The 25,004-nt window shown below is 51.2% G+C and overlaps 1 protein-coding gene across 2 annotated transcripts in view; it reads right to left on the bottom strand.

Annotated features, from left to right (window-relative positions):
• Positions 1–356: 356 nt before the first annotated feature.
• The window catches only part of Ser (protein serrate), a 65,192-nt gene continuing 40,544 nt past the window's right edge, over positions 357–25,004 (bottom strand). The window contains exons 4-7 of one of the 2 annotated variants that reach the window (XM_076309360.1): positions 14,994–15,285; positions 5,447–6,065; positions 4,237–4,880; positions 357–3,890 (exon numbers count right to left, since the gene is read on the bottom strand). In XM_076309360.1, coding sequence (XP_076165475.1) covers positions 2,161–3,890; positions 4,237–4,880; positions 5,447–6,065; positions 14,994–15,285 — 3,285 coding nt within the window. In that variant the 3' untranslated portion in view covers positions 357–2,160. The remainder of the gene's footprint in view (positions 3,891–4,236; positions 4,881–5,446; positions 6,066–14,993; positions 15,286–25,004) is intronic. The other variant, XM_076309361.1, reaches the window with a different exon arrangement.

Here is a 25,004-nt window from a genome sequence, read left to right as displayed (position 1 = left end):
CGGTATCTGACACGGGGCTGATCACATCGCGTAGGGATTATCCATTAGCTATCTACCGTTTGACCAGGGACATTAGTTCGTCGCGGAGCAATTGTTCTTCTTCTCGTTTATTTTTTTTTTTCTTTCTTTCCCATCTTTAATCGCGTATCGACCGGAACGATCGATCGAGTCCGGTTGAACCTGGCCGGTGGATCGATGCTCGGGAATTGAGGAACGATCGAAGAACTACTGTCCGTGATCTCGCAATAATTAATACAAGACAATAAAATAAAAATAATATAATATAATATAAAATAATATAATATATATATATTTATATATATATATATATTTTTTTGTTTTCCTCATCGCTTCTATATATTTGTATTATAATATAGATTTTCTTTATAAAATAAAGGTATCTGTTATAAAAATTTCTTCCTTCCGTTACACAACTTACGGTATCACCTAATACGAGTTATGCGCCCTTCCGTTTTCGTTAAAGTCTAAGTGTACGCGCGATTTCGGTCGCGACGCTGGAACGATACTACGAGAAGAAGAAAAGAAACATAAAATTGCACATCTAAAAGGGGAAGTGGGCAGGGTGGGGGTGTGGGGGTTGGGGTGGAAGAACATAGACAAGGTGGATCCAAGGGGAACTCGATGAAACGAGGGAGGATCTGGAACTATGTACGTTGGGAGGGTCTCTATTTACATCGTTCGACGACGCCGTTATCGTAGCTCTATCGCTCGCGTCGTGCAACTTGACCGCGACACGCGTCGTTCGCCATTTGCGGGAACGAAGATCGATTTTCGTTACAATTTTCGAATTTCTTTTCGTGCGCGAGATGGTGTCGCAAAATCGACGATCGATCCACGCGAGAACAGCCGTACAGCTCGACGAGTCGAACGAGACACGGTCTTGCTAGCTTTTCAATCCTCCTGCGAACAATCGAGCGACGATCCAACATCGGTTACGTATTTAACCTTTCAGCTATCCGGTTCACTCACGGTACAGTTACCCGGTGAATGTCACATTAGCGAAGAGGTCGAACTCACCGAGCTGCGCGTTTCTCCGTTTTCCGTGGTCCGGTAAAGTTCAAGTTACTCGGATCGAGGCCACGAATTGAAAATGGGGGTTACGACACGACCGTGTTGCGCGCTGGGGTGGAAAGGGAGGGTCGAGAATGTGAAGTAGTCTTACGCACGATGTCCTCTCTCTCTATGAGTATCACAATAGTATCGTTCGACGGAACGCCCGAAGCCTGTGTTCGATTCGAGTGTCACGGTTCCAACGACCGTCTACGTCGCTCGAACGATTCGGCTTCCGACAACGGGGAGGTTATCTACGATTAACGCGGATACAACGTCGAAATCTTACACCTTAAGAGAGTCGTAGGTGCGTCCAAGGGAGATACAGGCTTAGCGAAATTAATAAGTACGAGCTATGTACATATGTACAACGATGAAACAACTCGGCGTTATCGATACAATTGTATATATCGTCGATCGGTTATTGTCGTGAATCGTGGAATCGCAGAGTGCTCGGCGAAGACAGACAGAGAGAGCGGCAGGGGATCGTGTCACGAACACGGAGTCGCGTGCAAGCATTCGCGTTTACATGTTCGTTCGTTGCGATCGAGATCGAAGCGTTAACCTCGGGAAAGGAAAGAGGAAGAAAATAAAGAAAAGAAAAAAAAAACAATGCCTCGGTTCGCTCTTGTCTTTCCCTATCCACCTATCCGCGCATCTATCCCTACCTTCGAACGAACTCTAACCGGAAAAGAAACCTCGATCGTACTTCGGGGGTCTCGAACATTGTAGTGTACGTTGTTCGCTCTCTAGTTTACTAGCCCCTTCCCACCATTGCAGGTGTGGTCGTTATTGGTCGAGAACAGGTGACGAAGATCGACAACGACCGATAGATAGCGCGCTATAGCAGAGGGGGTTGTAAACTAGGGCGTGTGATGTGATGTGAGCAGTTGGCCTTCTTCTTGCGGACGGACAGTACGATCGCGATCGATCTCTCCTTGAAAACTATCGACGTCGAGACCCTCTTACTATGTTCGACGTTCCTTGTCCACGACGCTCTTACTACTGTCCTTACAAATCGATGCCTTCTCCTTAATTCAACGCTAACGCTGCTCCGGTTTGCCACCTATTTAATAATTCCCGCGATGGTTACACGTGTACGGTCAATACTTGATGCGGTCCGGATGTTTGGCTGGTGCCCGGTTGCTGATGCGAGTACGACGGCTCCTGAAGTCTGGGTTTGCTGTACGGCTTATGGGGTCCCTCCTCGTAGCTGAAACTGGCGGTGTTGTTCCTGGCCTCGGCGCTGGGCGGCTTGTAAAGTGGCGGTAGACGGTGTCTACCCTCTTCGGAGACCATCTCCAAGCTCTCCTCGGTGGCGGCAAGGGCGCCGAGCGAGGTACCTGACAGAGGCCTCACAACGGAGACTCTCGGCTCGCCTTGATCCTGATCCTTCAAAGGATTCGCGTATCTCCTCAGGTTCTCCTCGTTTTGGAGATTGTTGGACTTCTCGTCCAGGTCGCTGCGGTGTCTGTGCAACGAGGTCTCGCTGCTGGTCGTCGCGGTCAAGCTCGAGCGTTGCCTGACCGAACGTAGGTACCACAACCCACCGAACAGAGCCAGCACGAGCACCGTCGCCAGAGCACCGCCCAGCACGGCCACGTAACTTCCGGCGGTGCTGGCGTTCACCGAACTCGGTTCGCTGAGCAAGGCCGTCTCAACTTTGACCTCCAGCACGGAGGCCAGAGCGAGAGGTCTGCCCAGTGGTCTGCTGAGAGCCTCGCCGAGATCTCTGGCCGCGTCCGCGGCGGCTTCGGAGAATATGGTCACTTCCACGGTGTCGTTGTCACCTGGTTTCAGATCGCATAGAAGAACGATCGACTGGGGCCTTCTGGGATCGGCGAGAAGCTTCCTCAGACGACGACAGAGTATCTCCACGGATGTGCCCGCCGCTAGGGTGTCTCTTCTCAGAAGAATGGTGAGTCTGGAGCAGGTTGGGCCGGGGGTGGCTTGTCCGGGCCAACAGGATGGCGGTGCCGGTAGAGCAGGTGGTCCTACTCTTCTACCAGTTTCCACGGGTCGACATTCTCCCCAGGCTGGACAGGGTGGCGATAAACAGCTCTCGCTCGGGCTGGGCACGCATACCTCGTGAGCCAGACACGAGGTGCCGTTCAAACAGTTACCAGGACCGCACCAGATGTTGCTGCACTGGTTCTTCCCGTTCCGGCACTCGCAGATGTTGCAATCGTCGTTCCAGCTGGCCACCATGCATCCCGGTCCGCCCGCGGTGCGTATCTCGCACCGCGTACCGCTTCTGCCCGGCGGGCAAACGCAGGAGTAACTCGCTATGCCGTCCACGCAGGTGGAGCCACCCGCGCAGGGGTCGCTGGCGCATTCGTTGACGTTTATACGGCAATCGGGACCGGTGAAGCCCGGCGCGCACTCGCATCTGAACCAATTGATCCCGTCTACGCACTTGCCGCCGTTCAGGCACGGCAATGGTTGACAATCGTCGACGTCGCGGCGACAATTCGGTCCCTCGAAGCCCTCGCGGCACACGCATCTGTAATTACCGTCGGCGGTGTTCACGCAGGTCGCGCCGTTCTCGCAGGGGCTGCTCGCGCAGGCCGGGGACGCGATGTGGCACGCGGCGCCCTCCCAATCCGGTGGACAGTGACAAGTGAATCCGTCCCCGCGATCCTGGCAGGTACCACCGTGACGACACGTACCCGGCTCGCAGTGACCGCCGCGAAGCGTGCACGTCTTGCCCTTCCAGCCGCCCCTGCAGATGCAGGTGAAGTCCGCCACGCCGTCCACGCAGGTCCCGTTGTTGCGACAGGGTGAGGCCATGCATTCGTCCACGTCTGGAAAAAGAGCCACTAGTTTTAGTCATTTTAGCATCGTTCGACTGCCTGAATTGCTTATATTTACAAAAATTCTATACGATCATCGATAACGGAATTTCAGTGGTTATCGAGAAAGGGGTTGAAGATACTATTACTTTGAAGTTACTACTTTGAGATACTACTTCGATACTACTTGATACTACTAGTTCTTCGAATAAAGTTTGAAAAGTTTACGCGCAAGAATTCTCGAGGAGAATCCTTGCGTTCGTTTCTACATTTTTGTCAATTTTGAAGAGAATTCGAACGCAATCGTTCGACGAACGATGCGCGAGGGGTAGAGCTACCATTCAGTTGGGTATCCGTTATAATAGACATTTACCCTGATCGCAGAGATCTCCGGTCCAGCCTTCCCTGCAGATGCACTGGAACGAGTTGACCAGGTCGACGCAGGTCCCACCGTTCAGACACGGATTGCCCCGGCAGTCGTTGATGTTCTCGTGGCAATGCATCCCGGTGTAACCGGGGTCGCAGATGCATCTACCGCCGCTGCATCTGCCTCTGCCGCCGCAGGGGGTGCCCTCGCTGCCGCAGCCGCCCGTTTCCTCGTCCATGATGCCGAACTGGGGATTGTGCGAGGCGGGCTCGGAACAATTCTTCCCCTGCCATTGTTCCGGGCAGTGACAATAGTAATCGGTCTGTGTGTTGAAGCAGGGCGCGGAGTTCCTGCACGGATTCGGGCTGCAGTGGTCTCGGTCGATCTCGCATTGATAACCGGTGAAACCGACCGGGCAGACGCACTCGTAAGCGTTCACCAGATCTCTGCACTCGCCGCCGTTCTGACAGGGTTTCGAGGCGCACTCGTCGATGTCGACGTCGCAGTCCTTGCCCGAGAACCCTGCGGTGCAGCTGCAGTGATAATCGTCGACCAGATCGATGCAGAGAGCCCCGTGCTGGCATTGACCGACGCAGTCGTTGATGTTCTTCGTGCAATTCTTCCCCGTGAAACCGCTCCTGCAGCGACACCTGAGAGAAAATAAAAGAAAAAAGAACAAGATCAGAGATCGAACGCGAACGATTCTCAACGCGACGGAACGAATCGATTCGGAGACAGTTTGGAAAATAATCGAACGTTTCGCGCGCAAAATTCTACCGAACAAAGCGTCGCGAGCTGTTCTCTCGCCTATCGTAATTTACGCGACGATTGAACACGGTACGGGGGTGCGTGTAGATCGTTTATCGAACAAAGTTGCTCGTATCGATCGCACGTTTGATTCTTTCACCAAGTACCGAGCATTTCGCGCGAATCATTCGACTGGTAAATTCTCCAGGTAGATTGCGTCACGTTGCGCGGTAAATCGAGCGAGGCAATTAGTTCGGAGGTTCGTATCAACGAGAAACAGTGTTGGTTCGCGTACACGGGTAGCCCGTTCACCTACTCTACGGTAGGGAGGTTCTAACGTATCGTTCGTCTCTATGAGATATCTTAATAACCGATTTCTTCGAAGGTACGCAGTGGTAAAAGAGTTTTCGAGGGAGAACCGATCTACGAGTTTGCGAAACACGCGCGGTAAGTAAATGTTTCTTCTCACCTGTAGTCGCCGGCGAGATTCACGCAGGTCACCGAGTTCTTGCACGGTGACTCCTTGAGGGCGCACTCGTCCACGTCGAACTGGCAGAGAACGCCCTGCCACGCGGGCGGGCAGTTGCAGACGAATCCGTTCTTACCGTCGACGCAGGTGCCGCCGTTCTGGCATGGTTGAGAGGCGCACTCGTCGACGTCGGTCGCGCAGTAAGGCCCGGTGAAACCGGCCGCGCACTCGCAGTGAGCGCTCTCACCGAGTTCTCGGCAGGTCGCACCGTTCAGGCATGGATTCGAGGCGCAAGGGTTGTCGACCTTCTCGCAGGTCGGCCCGGAGAATCCCTCGGGGCAGGTGCACTTGTACTGATCCGGTGCCGTGTTCTCGCACGTGCCCCCGTTCTGACAGGGCTCGTGAGTGCCGCAATAGTTGAGGTCCTGGTCGCAGAGGATGCCTCCCCAGTTCGTGTCGCAGATGCACTGCCAGCTCGAGCCGTTGCAGTAGCCGTGCTTGCAACCCGGGTAGGGGGTGCACTGGTCGCAGAGCTCACCGCGCCAACCGTGCCGGCACTTGCACTCGCCGCTGACGTTGCAGTGGCCGTGGACCGGGTGGCAGCCCTCTTTGCAGACCGCTGAAAAGATTCGCGCGTCGATTAAAGGATCTCGATTGTCATCGAGGGTTCGAGTTTGGTAGCGAACGGCCGAGTAGATTTCTTCGTCGTCGTTCTCTCGAGAGAGGTAACGTGTCTTAAGAGCTACATCGAGGACAAGTACTGTTCGTCAGGGAACGGTCGAGTGCTCGTAACCCCGCTCTATCGGTTTCTTTACCATAGCGCGTGGTCGCTATTGGCCGAGGACGGTGACGAAGATCAACAACGAGCCAATAGAGCGGGGACGCAAACACTCGTCGGTCGTTTTCTCGCCGACGGACAGTACTTGTCGAGTTTCGCTCTCCGGAGAGTAAAACCTACCGATGTACGACAGTGCTCGTCGCCGAGTCGTCGAGACTCGAGAACCTCGTGTCCTTAAAGGTTCGAACTTTGCTCCCATTAGCTCCTATCCCGTTTCTTCGCGTTTCGTTCGAGCCCGTACCCCGACGACTCGGTGAGCGGAGACGAACCACCATCGTGCACGACTCGAACGACTTTTCAAGCGAGTAATCCTCCTCCTCCGAACAATACGAGCGACGCGACGCGAACGGGACAAAAGGCAGCCGTGAATGGAAGTTAAAACACAAACGATTAATCCGCCCACGGCCACGAAGGCACAAGTGTCGGATTATTTTCCGCGGCCACGTCCACGGAGGATTATACGGACGATCCAGGGCCGTTTCGTGTACACGCGCGTATATATCTACCGGAGAGGCTGGGTCCCGGCACGGAGGCGGGGCAACAGGTACGGGCGTCGCTTCTTACAGGTGGCGGGATGACGAAATCCAATTTCGTGCGGGCAAGGTACCGTATCTCTGGAAACGACGCTCTCGTTCCTTCGCCACGGCTCGGTGGAAAAAGGAACGCGACGCCCGGTGATCCCCGAGCGGGGCCGAGGAGCAACTCAATTAGCCGGGAGGACAGAAAGACGGATGAGAAGTGACAGAGAGAAGGATTATCCTTCTGACCGTGAAACGAAAATTCACGCGGCGCGACACGCGTGCACGTATCCCTCAAACTTTTCAACCGGCGCGCAAACTCTTTACCGTTACGTCGGCCGCGCGACGCGAGGAACGAACAGGAACGGATACAGGATGTTACAGGTAGAGTTCACCGCTGCTAACTCGCCACTCGGATGGAACGCGGGTGAGATCGATCGTAACGAACCGAGTATTGCGAAAGCGAGAACGAAATAACAATCGATCACGGACGATGGATCGTTCAAGACCCAAGCGACGAGCTGGGATCAACGAGGAAAGTATTCCACGCAACCGAGTCATTTTTCCTCTCGGTTCGAAAATTTGAACGTATCGATGGCACGGAAAGACGCGTCGCAATTTCGTTGAAAGTGTTTTCGAAAGTTCTTAGGGACGATACGTTAATTTCGCGCGCACCCGTTACTTCGAAACTCTCGATTACGATACGACACGCAAGCTCGCCGATCGACTCGACACGATGGATGGTTCTCCCTCGAAAAGATCACCGAAACCCGCTGTCACGATCTGCCCACTCGAATCTAGGACACGCTGTATTTACAGACGACCGAGTCCCAACTATTTTTCAACCTTAAACCTCGAACATACCTACGGCCGTACGTATAGCTGCATATTTTAAGCCACGAGGATACACACATATATAATACATACACACGGGGACGCGAGCACGAAGGACGCGCGAGCGCCCGGGCTCGCGGGATCTTTAATGATTAATAGTCCTGTTTTCTCGTTCGCGCGGACAACGAACGTACGTGGATATTTATGCGACTGCAGCGTGACATTCGAGGCCCTAAATAACGATGCGTCCGCGGGATGCGGTCGCATCGCGTCGTTCCGGCGCATCGCGACACTGCCGGGCGAATGTTGATCGAAGTAACGATCGACGAAATTAAAACGAGTAACGTTAGATTTTCATCGTCTTCTTTCTCTATGTACAGCGAGCACAGGAGTGTTCTACGCCTTTTGTTTCGTTTTTGTTATATATAGCGAATAGTGTGTAAAAAAAGAGCAAAGAAGAAGAGAACGATCGGACGAATGTTGATCGAAGTAACGATCGACGAAATTAAAACGAGTAACGTTAGATTTTCATCGTCTTCTTTCTCTATGTACAGCGAGCATAGGTGTGCTCTACGCCTTTTGTTTCGTTTTTGTTTATATAGCGAATAGTGTGTAAAAAAAGAGCAAAGAAGAAGAGAACGGTCGGGCGAATGTTGATCGAAGTAACGATCGATGAAATTAACCCTTTGCACTCGAAGCGTTTTTGCTACCTGAAACTGGTGCCTCGATGAAATCTTTTAAATTGCAAAATTAATATGGAATGGAATATTTTTATTTCAATACTTGACATACATATGTTTACACCTTTAAAAAGTGTAATACCTAATTTCCAATTTCAATTCCAAGTCACAAAATTTTCCCCAATTGGAAGAAGTACACTGAATTGTGTGGTGACCGAAAATCTCCTCTCGAGTTCAAAGGATTAAAACGAGTAATGTTAGATTTTCGTCTTCTTCTTCTATGTACAACGAGCACAGGAGTGCTCTACGCCTTTTGTTTTGTTTTTGTTATATATAGCAAAAAGAGCAAAGAAGAAGAGAACGGTCGAGCGAATGTTGATCGAAGTAACGATCGATGAAATTAAAACGGACAATGTTAGATTTTCGTCTTCTTCTTTCTTTATGTACCGCGAGCACAGAAGTGTTCTACGCGTTTTGTTTCGTTTTTGTTAATTTTCTCTCTAATACGGCGAATAGTGTGTAAAAAAGGAGGATAGAAGAAGAGAACGATCGATCTGTTCGATTTCCGATCGTTACGCGGAAGAAGAGAAATCTGGTGTTACCCTCGCGGCTACCGGGGCAATTACGTGCCCCGAGGTGTCGGGAACGAGCGTGCTCTATCAACTCTGGTGGTTGGATGAACTCTCTCGCGGTCTAGCGCCGCCATTTTATTTTTTCTTCGTCGGGGACGCAACAGGTGCGCGCGAGAATTACCCGACCGAGGAATCATCGTTTCGCGATCGAAAAGATTCGCCCTTCGTTCGAGAAAGTCGATTATTGCCAGTGGTTCGCGATGCCGGGGCATCGATCGGACGCTTTGTCGAGCGTTAATTGCGCTTATCTGCGCGTGAAATCGAGTAAATCGAGCGTGTGGGCCGATTGGGAGCGTCGCCGCGATACGCGCGTGGTTCTTTCATTGACAAAAATGACCGAAAATTTATCTCACGCGATGAACGAATTCTAGAAACCGAAGACAGCCATCGTGGCTCTCCCTTCGACGCGGAGAGTACATCGCTGGAAGGAAAAGTCGAATGATTCGACTCTGGTTGCTTCGAGCGTTGGTAATAATATTTACGAAAGTATCGACCGTTTTTCGGAAAATCGTGTACACGGAATTATGTATTTCGAAAATTGATTTCAACCGGCGGTACCTTGACTCGATACGTAGGTACTTAATACGGATCTTTGTCGATATTTAAACGGTTCGAAAATGTATGCGAAATCGGATCTTATCTCTCGCGTAGATTTAGTTCGTTACATATACACTGAATGAATCGACGATGAGTGGAAAGTTTGCGGAGAGGTACGAGTACATTGACTTTGTATATAAATAATTGATGTAAAAAATTCCGAACCGGTCGTCAGCGTAGTTTCGGACCGGAGTATCGTGGTATTTTGATCGATTCGACGAATTATTCATGCCGCGGTTAATTGAAAGAACGTCCGCCGGGATCCACCAGCGAGGCGCGATATTTTGCATCGTGGATCCTCTGCTTGATCAACACCCGGTACACGGTACCGTTTTCTCGTTGTTCAGGATCTATAAATCCATCCTCGAGCGTCTACAGTTACACGTCTATGAGTTTTTTGTCAATTCCCCGGCAGCAGGCAAATTAACTCGCGCGATTCGTCTTCGTACGCCGCGGCTTCTTTATTTTCTTATTCTCCCGATCTGGTGAACGGAACGGACGCGCGAAGAATCGGATTACAGGTGAAGGTTCACGACTTTCACGTTGTAACGTTTACCTTTGCCACGAGCAGAAGCGATAATCTCCTCCATGGAAAAGCGAACGTTTACTTATCTCGCGCTATTAACTACGATATTTTACGATTTACGCGGATGTGTACCGTAAACCGTGAACTCGACGTCAAAAGTGGTTTCAGCAACCTAAAATTAGCGACAATAATTCATCGGCTAGTTTCACCTGGCCTTGTTTCCATGTTGCAATGCTTTTCGTATTTATATCTATCGTTTTTCGCGAGCCGATTTCTACTTTTCGAGCGGTCTAACAGTAACACGTCTTCGCGCAAACGAAACAACAACAACAACAATCGACGACAAATTCGACCTTTTCTACGTGTATTCCAATCCCTCGAAATCGACTCGATTTTACGGTACACTTGGTACGGTCACTTTTACACGTCTCGTTTTCCTTTGATTCGTAGAACGCGATCGAATCGAAAAACGCGTAAAATTTACGTCCACGTTCTCGTTCGATGTTAATTTCAATGATCGTTCTCGCGTGTCGACGAGCGCCATCGACGTTTTTAAAATACCGTACACGAATCCGTGGCCGTTATCGATTTTTCCAGAAAGACACGAGAGCCATTTTACGATCGCGGTTTACGGCGAAAAGGGGTCAAATGCAAACGAACGTGTGCCACGTCCGAGCGAGAATACGACGCTTCTCTCTTGGAACGGTGTTGCGCGATGCGGTTGGTGCATAGAGCTCGTGTGAAGACGATGCACGAGTGAAATTCTCGTATTGACCTTTCACAGCGCGACAAAAATGCCGGAGCCAGTTCTCTCCTTCTCGTAACCAACCGGGGCTCATCGTCTCACGAGTACACGATTTCCACCGATAGTCCCTAATTGGGATCGCCTCGTCCTTCTTCCTCCCTTGGCTCCGACGAAAGTGGAACGTGTCTAATTGCGAGACGATAATATGATCTTGCCGCATCGTTAAACGGTTGAAATATTCCGGTGTCAAGGGGATGCGACCTTTTTCTTTTCCTACCGAGACACTTTCTACGCGACTCCGTTAATCCTCGAATCGGCCGTTTCGTTCGTTGTATCACGTTGAAACGTTTCGCGATGCAACTCGAGCGACATTCGAAACCAAAAGGGAACGTTTCGTCGAGTTCGGTTCCCGTAAGGTCGCGAAACTAAATTTCGATAATTTTGTATCGTTTCGACGCGCGAAACGATCGGAGAATTTTCCGATATTTTCGTACGCGACGTTCAAGCTCGCGGTTTCAGGCAAAGCGAGGAAATCTTAAAGTTCACAGTGTCAAGGGAAACTGGCTGCAACGAGGCCGCAGCCATCCATTTTACTCGGAGACGTTATCGCAACGGATTACTACCGATTACTCGAGAACAGCTTCGAATTCGGTGTGCACGGTTCATCGTTGCTACGAACAACGAATCGAAACGATTTTGTTTCGCTCGACATCATCGCGAATGCTAATTACCATTCCACGGAAAAGAATTATAATACTCTGTCCTACTTTCTCCGGCTTGGTTTCAGCTATTCAAATCGATTCGAGACTTTCGAAAATCGCTGCCTACCTTTTTTTGGTACCCCGGTCGATTTAACGGCGAATAGCGAACGATCGTCGATTGCGCGTGACGCGTGCATGCGAAACGAGGAGAGCAGGCAGCGAGGAAAAAAAGAAGGAAGCATGCGAAAGAATTTCGCGATTGCGAAACGTAAACATCGTTTACGATACACTTATAGAACTGGGAATAAATAGGTTTGTTGAAACACTTGTCCAAGGTAAACTGCAATTAATAAGAGCCTCGTTAAGGAACGATACGCGAACCAGCAACGGACATCGTTAATGCGGATCGTTTCGAGTAATTGTAACTACTCTTGGATATTTAATTCAATCAAATGCAACGTTTATCGATCACCGTTAACTCTGACTGCTGTTGCACGATGCGTTCGAACGATTCAAATTTATCGTTTAGAATCCGTTGCACAATTCGGACAACCTTTCGTGCACTTTTTGTTCGATTTATGGTCAATGTAATCGGTCAACGGGATTCACGATTCCTCGTTTAGTGGAAAAATTCGAAATCACTGGTTCGATTGTCCATCAGTTAAAAAAATCGTTTAGTGGAAAAATTCGAAATCACTGGTTCGGTTGTTCATCGGTGGAAAAATCGTTTAGTGGAAAAATTCGAAATCACTGGTTCGGTAGTCGATCGACGCATTCCGACGCGTCGACACGGTGCAAGAAACGAATAGAATATTGTTACCGTAAGGGAAAGTGTTGTCGAGAATTCAAATTTATCGATTCGAGGACGTTCTCCGGAATTGGGCATTCCTCGGACATTTGCGTCGCGTTCGTTTCGTCGCACGCAATGGTAATATGGTCGTTTGAACGATATTTCGCGTACAGTGTTATCGAAAGTTCGAAAGAAAAATCACCAGTTGACTCTCCTAATTTTCTTTCGACTCGAATTACTTTTATCGGGAAACTCTTGGAGATGAATGATCGTTAGATTGGTGATTGCGCGGAAACGGATAGAATATTATTGTCGAGTATTCAAATTGATCGATTCGAGGACGTTCTCCGGAATTGGGCACTCCTTGAACATTTGCAACGTGTCAAACGCAATGATATGGTCGTTTCAATGATATTTCGCGTACAATGTTATCTAAAGTTCGAAATAAAAATCACCATTTGACTCTCGTAGTTTTCTTTCGACTCGAGTCGCTCTTATCGGGAAACTTTCGGAAATGAAGGATCATTAGGTTGGCGATCGCGCGTGACGGAAGAGTCTGGGTTCGTTCGAACAAGAGGAACGATCCGAACGATTCGGTCGGTCCCGATCCTCGGCCGCGAAGTAGGGATAAAACGTATTACGGAGTCGGATGAGTCGTGGACACGGGGAGGCGGAAGTAACGATTAAGCAGCGAAGAAAGAGCTGGCATATTAGTCGGGCCAGCATTGTGCGAGGGGATCTGGCGTGATGCTGGCTACCTTTATACGATCGTACGACATGCGTCTAACGTCCGCTCGTTGAGGCACGCTTCGAGATAATTCGTGTGTTTCGCAGTGCCGCGAGTGCTCGCGTCGATGAGACGTTTGCCTTCCGACGAAAGCCCGCGAAAGCCCGCGAAAGCTCGCGAAAGCTCGCGAAAGATCGCGAAACTTGTATCCACGAGGGGTATTTACGAGTAACCGGTGGATTTTCATCGCTTTCCCATTTAGATGGACGCCACTCGCCGAGAAAGGTTCGAGCGTGCACGATAGACACGTCCTGACATTTCGAGTATAATTGTTTTTCGGACGCCTAGCCGGAAGGTATGCCGCAAAAGTGGTCAGCGCGCGCGTCAACTACTCGCGCGTTTAACCGGCGCGCAGAGGCGGCGAAGTTACGTGTCCAATTAATCAAGCGTAACGGTGGGTTCAAGACGCTGGGAAAAGTTTACCGGGTTCGGGTCGCGTCCAGACGTTTGTCTCCGAGCGTCGGTGGAGTCGGTAGCGTACATCGGGTCGCGATGACCTTTTGGGACTACGGGATCTCCATTTTGTTTACTTTGTTCGCGGAACCTCGAGAGAGAGACGACTTCGGTAGCGTCGAGAGACTCGGTACGGTATTCCCAGCGAGGCTATCGTAACTTGGATCGATTCGAACGCTGTAGAATTTCTGTATTTGCGATTCGAACTCGAAGACAGTGCGGGGAAAGCTACAAGAGCGCGAAGGATTCGAGTACGTTTCGAAAGACGAAATTTGTCGATGATTTTCGATCTCGATCTCGGATCGACGAATTGCAAATAATTCGTCTTTTATCGCAGAAACGTGAATCGCGCGTCGAGTCGAAGGTCGCCGCGACTTGTTGGCACGCTTCTTTCTTCTTTTTTTTTTTTTCGTTTTTCTTCTTCTTCTTCTTTTTTCACCGATGATTAATCGAATATATTTTTTGCCCGCGAAGAGACGAGAGGAAAGAACCGGTCGCGTCGAAAAGTCCGGTCGATCGATCCCAACGGCGGCTCGTTAGTTTCAGGAGCAGCCGTCCGTGAGAAAAGCGAGCGAAAGAGGCGCGAGTGGCGCGATTACGCGCGACGCGAGATTTCACGCTTCGAGGATCGATTAATTATTCCCTCGGCGGCGCGGAGGCGAGCAAAAAATGCCAGGGAATCGTTTAGTCGCCAATATCGCCGAGGGCCTTGCGCGACGCTTCATTGCATACGGAACGAGATGGCGAGAACGACAAAAGCAACGTCGTTGCTTGTTCGTTGGACACGGGTACCGTACCTTTTTCTTCTTCTTTTTTTCCTTTTTTCTTTTCGTTTTCTGTCACCGCGACTGTTACTTTTGCAGAACCGTGTCTCTCCTTCCGATCTCTTTTCATCCGATCGTGCGTCGTTCTAGTTAATTACGCGAGGGCGTACTTTGTGTCGTTCGAAAGCTTCTCGTTGGGAATAAATAGCCACCGATCGCGTTAATCGATCACCGATTCGTAGAAAAACGTCCGAGGGTAGATCCAGCTCCTCTTTCGCGTTCGCGGATCACGGATTCGTTTTTTCGATAAAGTTCGCTAAATTAACCCGCACGGCTTTCGTTGGTGTACGCAAGGTTGCGAACGTTCGAGATAAGATCGATTTATTCATCGCGCTATCGATCTGCATCACTTGATATGGATCCAGTTTACCGGCTGTTACTGTAATATGCAACTATGTGCAACGCTCGGCGAAAAAAAAAGTACACTCGATTCCGCAGAAAACGCCGCGATGAAAATCGCAATAAATTCTCGACGTTGGACGCGACGTATTCGACGCACGAGCGTTCTCGAGAATCGAGCGAGTTTCGTTCGTTCGAGAACCGACGCGAAAAACACGCGCTCGACTCGTACGAAGCTCGTGTAAAAAGAAACGATCGAAACGAGGTACGGTCGACGACTCACCTATTTCGCAGTCGGAGCCCTTCCATCCCTGTATGCACACCTTGTCCCCGTTTTCGTCGCAGGTGTAATGGCCGAAAATGTCGTTCCTCGGCCTGCAGAACTTCGTGCAGGTCGCGTTGTAGTAATGATCCGCGCACTGGACCCGAACGCGGTAGGCCAGATGAGCGTTTCTTCCTTGATGATTGAGTGTGTGCCACGTGGGTCCTGGCAGGACAATGCCGCTGTAACTCGCTTCCTCGATCACGCCTGCGCTCGCCTCGTCTCTCGCTTGCAGGATCAGCGTGAATTGCCTCTGCCGGAGCAAAAATTCGATAATTAACCGGGAGAATCTTTCGGTCGGGTGGGATCCTACAAGAGATAAAGATGCCCCGTGAAAATACACCGACGACGTTTCAACAACGGCCCGATCCGGGTCCGCGTTGCGAGACTCCTCGAGATCTCTCTACCCGATAAAAGAAAACTCGTTAAAACTCGACCCGTGAGCCGAGTGTATCACCGCGACGATTCCTGGAAGATGAAAATTAAACGACTCGAACGGTTCGTTCGTTAGGACCGTGGTGGTTCGCTGTCGCGACCACGGCGAGCCAGAAGTGCCGTGTTCCGGTAAAGGCGAATCGAATACGGAACGGTGACGTCACGCTCGTCTAGGGCTGCTTTGGGACGAGGCGGGGAGGTGCTTTCACGAAGCGAGCAATTAACCCTTGCCCAGCTTGAATAATTCCTCAGCGGCCGCGGCCCTGATGTAAGTGGAACCTTCCGAGATGGACTTTTGCAAATTTATACCGCGTTTCCTGGACCTTAACCGCTGACGCGTAACGCGTCGGATTAAAATTAACATTTTCGGTACCGTGTACACGAAGCGTCCGATGCGAGGGCAAACTACGATTGTACGAATCTCGTGCGGACAAATTTTCTTCGCTTTAAATTTCCATCGTAGATTCGAAGCGCTTTGGAGATTCGACCGGTCCTTTCAATACGTTTGATGATTTTTCCTATCGATCAGAGGCATCTCTAGGCGCGTCGATAAACGAATCGAAAAGGGCACCACCACCCTTCCCACGTTGTTCCGTTACGAAGGGTCCGCGAGCTCGAGTCGAATGGCCAAGAAAGAAGAAAACGACGGGAAACAAATGTCCCATCAAAACGTACCCACCGCATCCACGATAATTACCGATCTACGCGTAATCAGACCCTACTCCCCCCCGTTTCCCCTCCATTTTTCACCGGCCACACCGACGTTCGTGCACCGTCCCGCCACAAATCAGAATAATTACAGCGAGTTTGCGCGAGTATCCGCGGCGCGGTCGGTGGTTTCGTTCTCCGGTCCGTCCGTGTCCGTGCATCGCGAAGCGTCTCGGGCTCGTCGCAACGTCGGACCTGATTGGTACCACCAATCAAGGTCCGTGAGTGACGGTCGGCTAATGCAATAAATAAATTCCAATCGCGCTGCCGCGGAAGACACGCGGCTATCTGTTCGTTCGGGCAGCAGCAACGGATCCCAAAGGGGTGTCCAGGAGTCCAGGCCGACGACAGAAAGCTGGAAGCGTGTTCCCGATGGAACCGGTCCGTTGGAAAAAAAAAGATCACCGCGCATCGGTGTCCCGGCTCGGCCGCCCGTGTGCGCATGCGCGCGACCGTGCGCGCTCGCTCGCGCCGGTTTAATGAACTTGAAGATCCTCGCCGGTAGACAATGAGAGGGGGACTTTCGACGAACCAAGGCGGGCCTGTCGATTTTTTAATTAGAACCGCAGGTGTTTCGCGCGATCGCTCGAGCCGAGGGAGGCCAACGAGAGAAGTTTGCCGGAAAGTGAAAAATAAGCCGGTTATACCCGACTACTTTGCAACCAACTCGAGAATAACGAACGAGACCTGACGGTGGATACCGAACTCGACCGAGGGCCAAGTCTCGACCGAAATATGGTCGACGAAAGAAATATGTACACCCAAGGGACGATTAGTTACGTAGAGGTACCGTCCGTTATCGAAGAGTATCGTTTTATCGTGGACGTTGATCAGAAGAGAGAAAAAACAATCGAGAAGGAATAGAACCCGAGGATAGAATATTTCACGATTCTAGTCGATACTCGGTTTCGCGCAACGAGTCTCGAGTCGCGCTTCGCGGGATTCCGTAGGAGCGTGTCGCGATATGTGGGAACGGGTTATTTCCCGTTGATCGATTCGTTTCCCGCTTTTGGAGTCGTGTACCCGTCGGCTAACTGCCCGATCGTGACTGAACTGCCGATCTCGAATTAGCGAAAATGTTTCTTCTCCCGCTGGCAACCCAAATGCTTAGATAACGCGGCTAATGTCGCCGTGGATGGCGAACGTTTCTTACGAACAAATGGCTTCCTAAATTGGCGCGACGCTTCCGAGATAGGAAGTCGCGTTACCGTTACAGGCGTTTTTGCCGCTCGGACTGTTTTGGAAGGAAACGATTGTACCGAGTGTTCGACCACTTTCAGCAATTTTCAGGCGTCCGCAAGAAACTCGAACGATACTTTTACTCGAAGGAAACGGATCGCTCCGTTCGGGACGCGATTCCACTCTGAAATCGATCCTCTCGACTTTGAACGAGCCGGGGCTAGGGAACCTTTTATTTTCTCTCTTTTTTTTCTTTCTCGAGTCGATCGACGAATCTGAAAAAGCAAACACGGTACCGCGAGAAAAGGTTCGGTTTTTTGTTCGCGAACGTTCCAGCGATTCGATCGCGCGAAGACGACGATCGTCGAGTGCGTGGAAACGCGTCGAAATGGCCGCTGGATTGGCGAACACTTCGCGAGGTTTCGGAAATTAGCGCGCAACGACGAACGAAAGTTCAAGTAACCCAGAAAAAGTAACAAGGAGAAAGAGTAACGAAAAAAAAAAAACGTTTGGACGTTTTTTTAACACGTGTCGCGGGTACTCGGGCCGCAAGAAATTAATTAATTGGTCCACGCGCGTCGACATCTGAGAGATTAATATTCGTCTTAATGAATTTCCGACGCCCACGGACTCTGGCGACCCACGTTCGTCGGCGATCCGCGAATAGATCGATCGACGATCGAGTAGCCCGGTGGTCGGATCGTTACTTTTACACGGTGGTGGGGGATCGTTGATCTTCGATAATTTATCGACATCGCGAACGTGGTAACATTTTCAGTGGCCACGTCGAATGTTTTGCCAGTGAAAGGGGAAATTCTGCTGGAACGCCCACGCGAATTCCTAGATCCGCGGTTACGGTGCATCTTCGCGCGCTCGGACGTGTTTGCACGCTCGAGGAATCGGCGGTTCTCTTCGCGGAAAACGAGAAACGAACGTTCCTAGACTCGCCTTCCATTTTCGTAACGATTCTTGCACGATTCGCGATCGATCTCCCGTTCGATTCACGCTCGAGCGAACATCGTTCGAAAATCGTCCAGTTTTTTTTTTTTCTTCTATTTCTCTCCGTTCGGCGTAACGGGTACGTTCGAACGGCGTCTCGATCGGGAAACGTCCAATTGAAATTTCATCCGATCGCGATTCCAAAGCTGACTCGTATCGATCAAGATACGGCTCGACAAAGGGAACGTCCGCTCGTGCACGAGTTGCACAAAGGACGGTTCTTTCTCTCTCTCTCTCTACGCGACGAGGAAGCCACCGCGACGGACCGACGAATTAGAATATATATACGAGGTGTAACAAAAAAAAAGGCGAGCATGAAAGTCGCGGGCGTGGGAACGCCGGGCCCCGAGCGAGCCACCAATTAACACCAATTAGCGCTCATCTGCTCTAGGTAGTGGCAGCGACGAGAACCGACTTTACATTTAGCACGAGACGTCTGACTCGCCGCGGATTGGTCACAACACGCTCTTTGTGCCGTCCGGATCGAACCGGGGAATTTTTGCGCTTCCGTGAAACGCGTCGCTCGAAAATTTTTACCATTACTGCATTATCGTTTCATTCGTTTCTTTGTACTTCACGGGTGGTTCTTTTCGCGAAATTCGATCTCGCGCTGAAAGTATCTCGGATCGTTTACACGGTTCGTTGTCGCGCGAGAACATACGCAATGTTAGAAGGTTTCTTCGTTCCGTGTAGGAAACAACGAAACGATCGAACGTTCGAAAAGAGCGATCGAGTCCGGTGATTTCGATTTGAAAATTTGGCGCGCTTAAAGTATCTCGGATCGTTTACACGGTTCGTTGTCGCGCGAGAACACATGAAATGTCAGAACGTTTCTTCGTACCGTGTAGGAAACAACGAAACGATCGAACGTTCGAAAGGAGCGATCGGGTCCGGTGATCTCGATTCGAAAATTTGGCGCGCTCTCGGAATTGGGGCGAGCCGTAATAACCGCGACCTTCGTCGATGCGACGGAACGCCGTGTAAATTCTGCTACTCGCGATCCAAAAGGATCGACGGAAGCGAGGCGAGCACGTAGAGCACGACGAGCCTCTATCTGCCCGGCCGCGTTGGCTGTCGTTTCATCGTGACGATGGTGGACGCGTCCACGTACAGGAGGCCATCGTCGAATGTGTGGGTCCGTAAGTGCACGTAGGTACTTACGTACGCCGAATAGAACGCGTCTCCTTCTCTATGTCAGGCAACGTGTCTTTGGTTTCGCGGAAAAGATCGAACGAGTGGTACGTGAGGACGCGTACCAAGCAGAAGAGAACGTCCAAGACCCGCCACGATCGAGGGAACCTTGAATGAGAGTGCACACGGTTTCCTTCGATTTCTTACAGAGGTTTTAGCGAACGTAAGCTCGAGAAACCGTGCGACGAAACGGGTCGAAAAAGAACATCGAAAGTGGGGACGCGAGTCTCGATTACGTGGATCGCGAGCGAAAAAGAAAACAAGAAAGAAAGAAAATTGACCAACGGCCAGATTTAGACGGCAGTTTCACCGTGAAGTTCGAAAACTCGATCGCGGAGTAGAAAGTATTACGCTTCGTAGTGGGTGAAAGTCGGAATTCTTCTCCGCGTGAAAAGTCGGCGGATTTCGAAGAACTTTGAAGGTATCGCGTTCGACCGATTAATTTCGCTTAACATCGAACGTACACGCCGGTTAACAAAGCTTTCCACCGGCACGTTTCTACCCGCGATCGTTTTTCATCTTTCACCTTTCTCCGTCGAAAAAGGACGCGCGCCGCCGCGTTTGAATTTCGGCTCAGATTTACGCAGCGATTACGCCAATTTATTTTGTGAAAGCGCCTTACGTAAAATCGTTGCGATGCATTATTCATCGCGCTGCATTATTTCAGCGCGTTCGTGCGTTCTTCGTCGTAATACCGCGATTAAAAGGCAACGCGATTCGAAAAAGTTCACCATCGAGGACGCTAACTCGAGAAACGACACCCTGCGAGAACTATCCCCTATATCTCCGTTTCTTAGCCTCGTTTTCCGATCGTTCCAGTACCGCGACGAACGTCAGAAGCTATTTTCCAACACTCGTGATTCCCCTCGGTGACTTTCGAAAGCTGCATCCTGGAGATTCCGTTTCTCGAGTTAGTCGCGGCCGGTGGCTATTTAACAGGAATCCCGATTCTCGACCGAGTCTAAAACCCGGCCAGAATTCCGACTCTTGATCGTCTTCGAACACCGACACCCTCTGTCTTTCCCCTAGAGTCGCTCGCGCGAACTCGATGTCGCGTATTTTGGGCAAGGACGAGACTCGATCGAAAGGAACTCGCGCTTTAAATTTATTATTCGTCTCCGTTTGAGCGCAACACCTTTTTTCTCCCTATAGGTTGTATTGGGATACAACGAGTTGGACCGATGCAGCCCTTGAGAAGTCAAGACACGGGGAAGGGGGTTGTTACCCTACTGTATAATAATTCTACCGTTTAAATAAACGTTCTATTTACTTCTCTCTAGCGTTCAACGATTCAATTATTCCACATCGAGCATACGATCTTCCGTTACTCTTTTGGTACCGAAGAAGCACGCGTTCTGGAAACGAAACGTGGCTGAAGCTAGCTATTGGAGACGCTATTGACAAGTTTCGGGGGTTTTTGATGAAGAAAATCCCGAAAGAAAATTGAAAGTATCGTTTCCGTTCCGCTCGATGTTGAATCTCGGTGGAGGGTACCGGAGGTCAGGCGTCGCGATGCGATAAATTGGCGGCTGGCGTTCTCCTCGCCCCTCGAGAGACGATTCGCCGTGAAAGAGAGCCGGGGTTGTTCGTTCGGTTCCCTGGAAATTCCGAGGACTCGGTCCGAAGCGTAGGGCCCGCGCGTCGGGAAGCGTTCCGTTCTGGAATCCTTTCCTCGTCCTCGCTTCCCAATTAGCCGGCCGGCTAATAAATCTCGCGGTGTCCCCAGAACCGTAGAAAGCCCCCGTTGGACCGCGGACGAGAGGGTAAAGGGGAAAGAAAAAAAAAGAAAAGAGAAAAAAAAGAGAAGAAACGAGCGCCGTAGGAGGAGGAAGCGTACACGCGGAGCAGAAAGGGAGAAAGAACGAAGGGGGATTCTCGAGCGACAGGGGACGAGGAGAATCTGCCCGGTCGTGGTAGCCACTATTCACAGGGGCACAAGGCCAAGAAGTCTTTCCGCCGCGATGTCGCGGCCGGCTCTCTTTCCACGCTCGGAGGCTTAAAGGGGACCGAAGGAGGAGTCCTCCTCCGTGAGTCGGTCCGAGTTTGCCGACGGTGGCCGTTGTAGCGTTGGGTTTACCTGCATCGGGGCCCCGGCTAAGGGAACTCGGCATTCCTCGTATTAAATGCCTACTCGGACACTCTCATCGTCGGTGTCTGCGCCCACGAACGTTGGACGAACCCGCAACGAAATACGAATAGACCGTATACGGTCATTTCCCGCTCGAGAGCGACAATTTTCGCACCGATTCGCCTAACGGAATCCTCGTCCCCACCGTTCCTGCGACTCGGCCTCTGTACGCGACAAAAATCCTCGCCTGAACCGTTCACGAGCGAATCGGTGCTCCGATCGTTCGACGACGAACCTCCAGGTGTGGTCGGGACCGATCCGGGTGTAGGTATTACGGAACGATATCGAGAGTCGGTTCGGTTCGTCGCACGTCACCGTGTATACATCGGGCGGAGAATCGAGGCTTGTACGTACAGGCAACCGGTCAGAAAACGTGGGTTCGGGAGACACGTCGGCAACGGCAGCTAACTAGCAGAAGAAGAAGAAGAGGAGAAACAATTCTGCTCGCGGGACGGGCGAGACGAGGAAGGACAGCGAGGAGTTTGGTATGCGGTCCGCGCAGCGGGTTCACACACGACCTAAAGGCAACCGAGCGAGTGTGCGAGGGACCGGGGGGTAGAGAGAAAGAGAGAGAGAGAGGGAGAAGGACATGCTCGGGAGGCATTGCCCAAACCGGGGCGACAGTTTCTCCCTTCTTTCTTCATTTGCATACGCGATGGTACACCTGTGTTGCACGGACGGTGCGTGTCCGCCCGCCGCGAGCGTACACCTGACCAATAAGCTCCACCGGCGAGCGTAAATCTGGAACGTGAAACTTGGATATTCCGGGACCCCTGCCGCGTCAACGAGGGCAGGGCCCGGCCGGTTCGTGTAATCGATGAGTTTCGCCCGGGTCGTCGTTTGTATATTCCGTTGCTCGACTCGCGCGGTGGGAATAATTAATAATCGATGGAGAATGAGGGAGGGGAGAGCCGTGGCTTGTCGTTGGTACCCGGTAAGGGAATTACGGGAGACGCGGTGGGTAATTAACGAGCCGCAGAAAAATCCGCGATTGAATTTAAATCAGGAACGCGGAAACGCATTAATCCAACGGGAAACCGATAAATCTTCGTTGCGGGGCCCACCGGTTTCGTAATTGCGGGACCCGAGCTCTCGATATCGGATCGTGGTCGGTCTTCGCGTACGCGGGGACCGGTCCACGCGCGGAAGTGTCGACAAATCGACGATACGTACGCTTCCGTTCGGCCGGTGGACGCTCCGCGTCGATAAATCAACGCGTCGATTCGAAGAGATCGTGGAGATCGAGAAGTTTCACAACCGAGTACGAACGAAACGAGACAACGAGTTGAAGTTTCGGTGGTCGTCGTCTATCGTTCGAGTAGTCCCCTTGGGAATCGACGGAACGGTTCTAGGGGTTTCGTCATCGTTTCGAAGAACTTTCGAAAAATGTTCTCTTTCGGAAGACGCGAAGTAACTGATCCCTCGATTCGATCGTTCGTGATTTTGTTCACTGGAACGGTTTCGCGTCGACCGGTTGGAAGAACGAGGATTTTTCAAAGGCGTTCTTCGAACGAGGGAATCGTTGGTCGCGTCCACTCTCCCGAGGGAACCGCTTCGAGGGGGATGGCGGCCATTAAAATCTCAAGTCGGTTCGTCACTTTTTGCCCGCTCGGCTTCGGGAATTTTTTGATACCACCTCGTATAAGTTGTTCCGTGCGTTCCGACGCTTCTCGAAAGGGGCGCTCATTAACGGGACACCTGAAACGCGCGTAAAATCGGCAAAAAGCGTACGGTGGTTTTTCGAGCGACGCGCGGACGTAAATCTCGCCGCGCTGGACGACCGGGGAGCCTGATTGCGATATCCCCGGGGCCGAGAGAGAGACCGAACCGGCAGAAACGATTTTGGACCCCGTTCGTCGATTAACGACCGGTTCGCGCACGGCTTTTGACAAATCGATCCTGCTTCCGTATCTGCGCCCGTGATTTATGCGCGCTTAGAATCGCCGGGACGCGCGCGTCTCTTGCCCCAACGAAAATATAAATGACGCGCCACGAATATCTCTATCCGGACATCCAGCGTGCCCGCAACGACTGTCTTCATTTAAATATGCAAAATACGACGTATCCGACGCACGCACCGGGGAGAGACGGACCGACGTCTCTGCAACGACCGTGTGGTAATACGGTCGGTCGACCGGCCGATTAGGTGCTCGTGGATGCTCCGTTGTTAAACCGTGTAGCGTCAACGTTCACCGTTCGCTACCGAAAAGTCTCCCGTCGATACGTTTCTACGAGTTTCTAACGCGACAACGTTCAAACGAACCGAAGCTAACCGTACTTTCAAATTTCGTTGCAGTTTCGGCACTGGTCGGATAATTATCCCGCGTCTCTCCCTCGTATTAATAGGGAAAATGTTCGGTAAACCGTTCGTGGAATCTCCCGGTACGAAATCTGGAAATCTCTGCTCTCAGAATCGGCGTCGCTCGAAACCGAAGGGGGACCGCGTTCACACGGGCTCCGAGATATTTCGATCGCGTCTGTTCGCCGAACGAGGCTACAACTCTCGTGGAAACGGACCACGGGCCAACGGAATGTCGAATCGGGGAGGAACGGGAGGCTTCGACAAAGGGTCAGCGAATACGCTCGAAAAAGTATGCACGCTCGAGAATCGTCCGAGATGCAAGAATACACCTGTTGGACCCCTGACTCGCGCCGATCCCCTGCGGGGATTCGAGGCGTGCCACCGCGCTCCCGACTCCTTCCTTCGTTTTCGTTCAACCGTGCTTTTTATCCGTCCCCGGACCGTTTAGACCACCATCGTTTATCATTACACGGACCATTATCGGGGCTGTAATTATCGAAATTTATCACGGACGTCGGAGAAAGGAGGGTAAAAGCCAGCCGCGGCACTGTTTCCGCTCGATTCGCGTCCGCCCGAGCGTTTTCTCTTTTCTTGTTTCGACCGCGATCGACGATCGTTTGTTCGATACGATCGTGCTAATTGTGCCAACGGACGATACCCGGGGAAACTTCACGCCTCGAATTATCCGCGTCGATGGTCTATTACGCGAGACTGGCTCGGCCAAGTGTTCGTCCATTGGTCCGGCTCCAGTTACGTCGATCGATGTTTATCCGTTCAATTTCTAGAGAACGATCATAGCTCGACGTGCGAGAAACTCCTCTCGGATGCTCCAAGTCGGAGGACCGATATTCACGATACCGTGGAACCCGATACCGTACAAATCGAAAGTGAACGATGGCTTTTAGGACGCGTGGCGCGCCAATGAGAAATTAAACTCGTTCCTAACGGAGAAGAATATCTCGTCGAATCTTTGAGAAGACTCGTGCGATTTTATTCAAAGAATAATACGCGTCCGTTTCGTTCGTGGTTC

The sequence above is a fragment of the Ptiloglossa arizonensis genome, chromosome 4 (assembly GCF_051014685.1).
Source record: "Ptiloglossa arizonensis isolate GNS036 chromosome 4, iyPtiAriz1_principal, whole genome shotgun sequence".
Lineage (NCBI taxonomy): Eukaryota > Metazoa > Arthropoda > Insecta > Hymenoptera > Colletidae > Ptiloglossa > Ptiloglossa arizonensis.
This window is presented reverse-complemented; position numbering and strand designations above follow the sequence as displayed.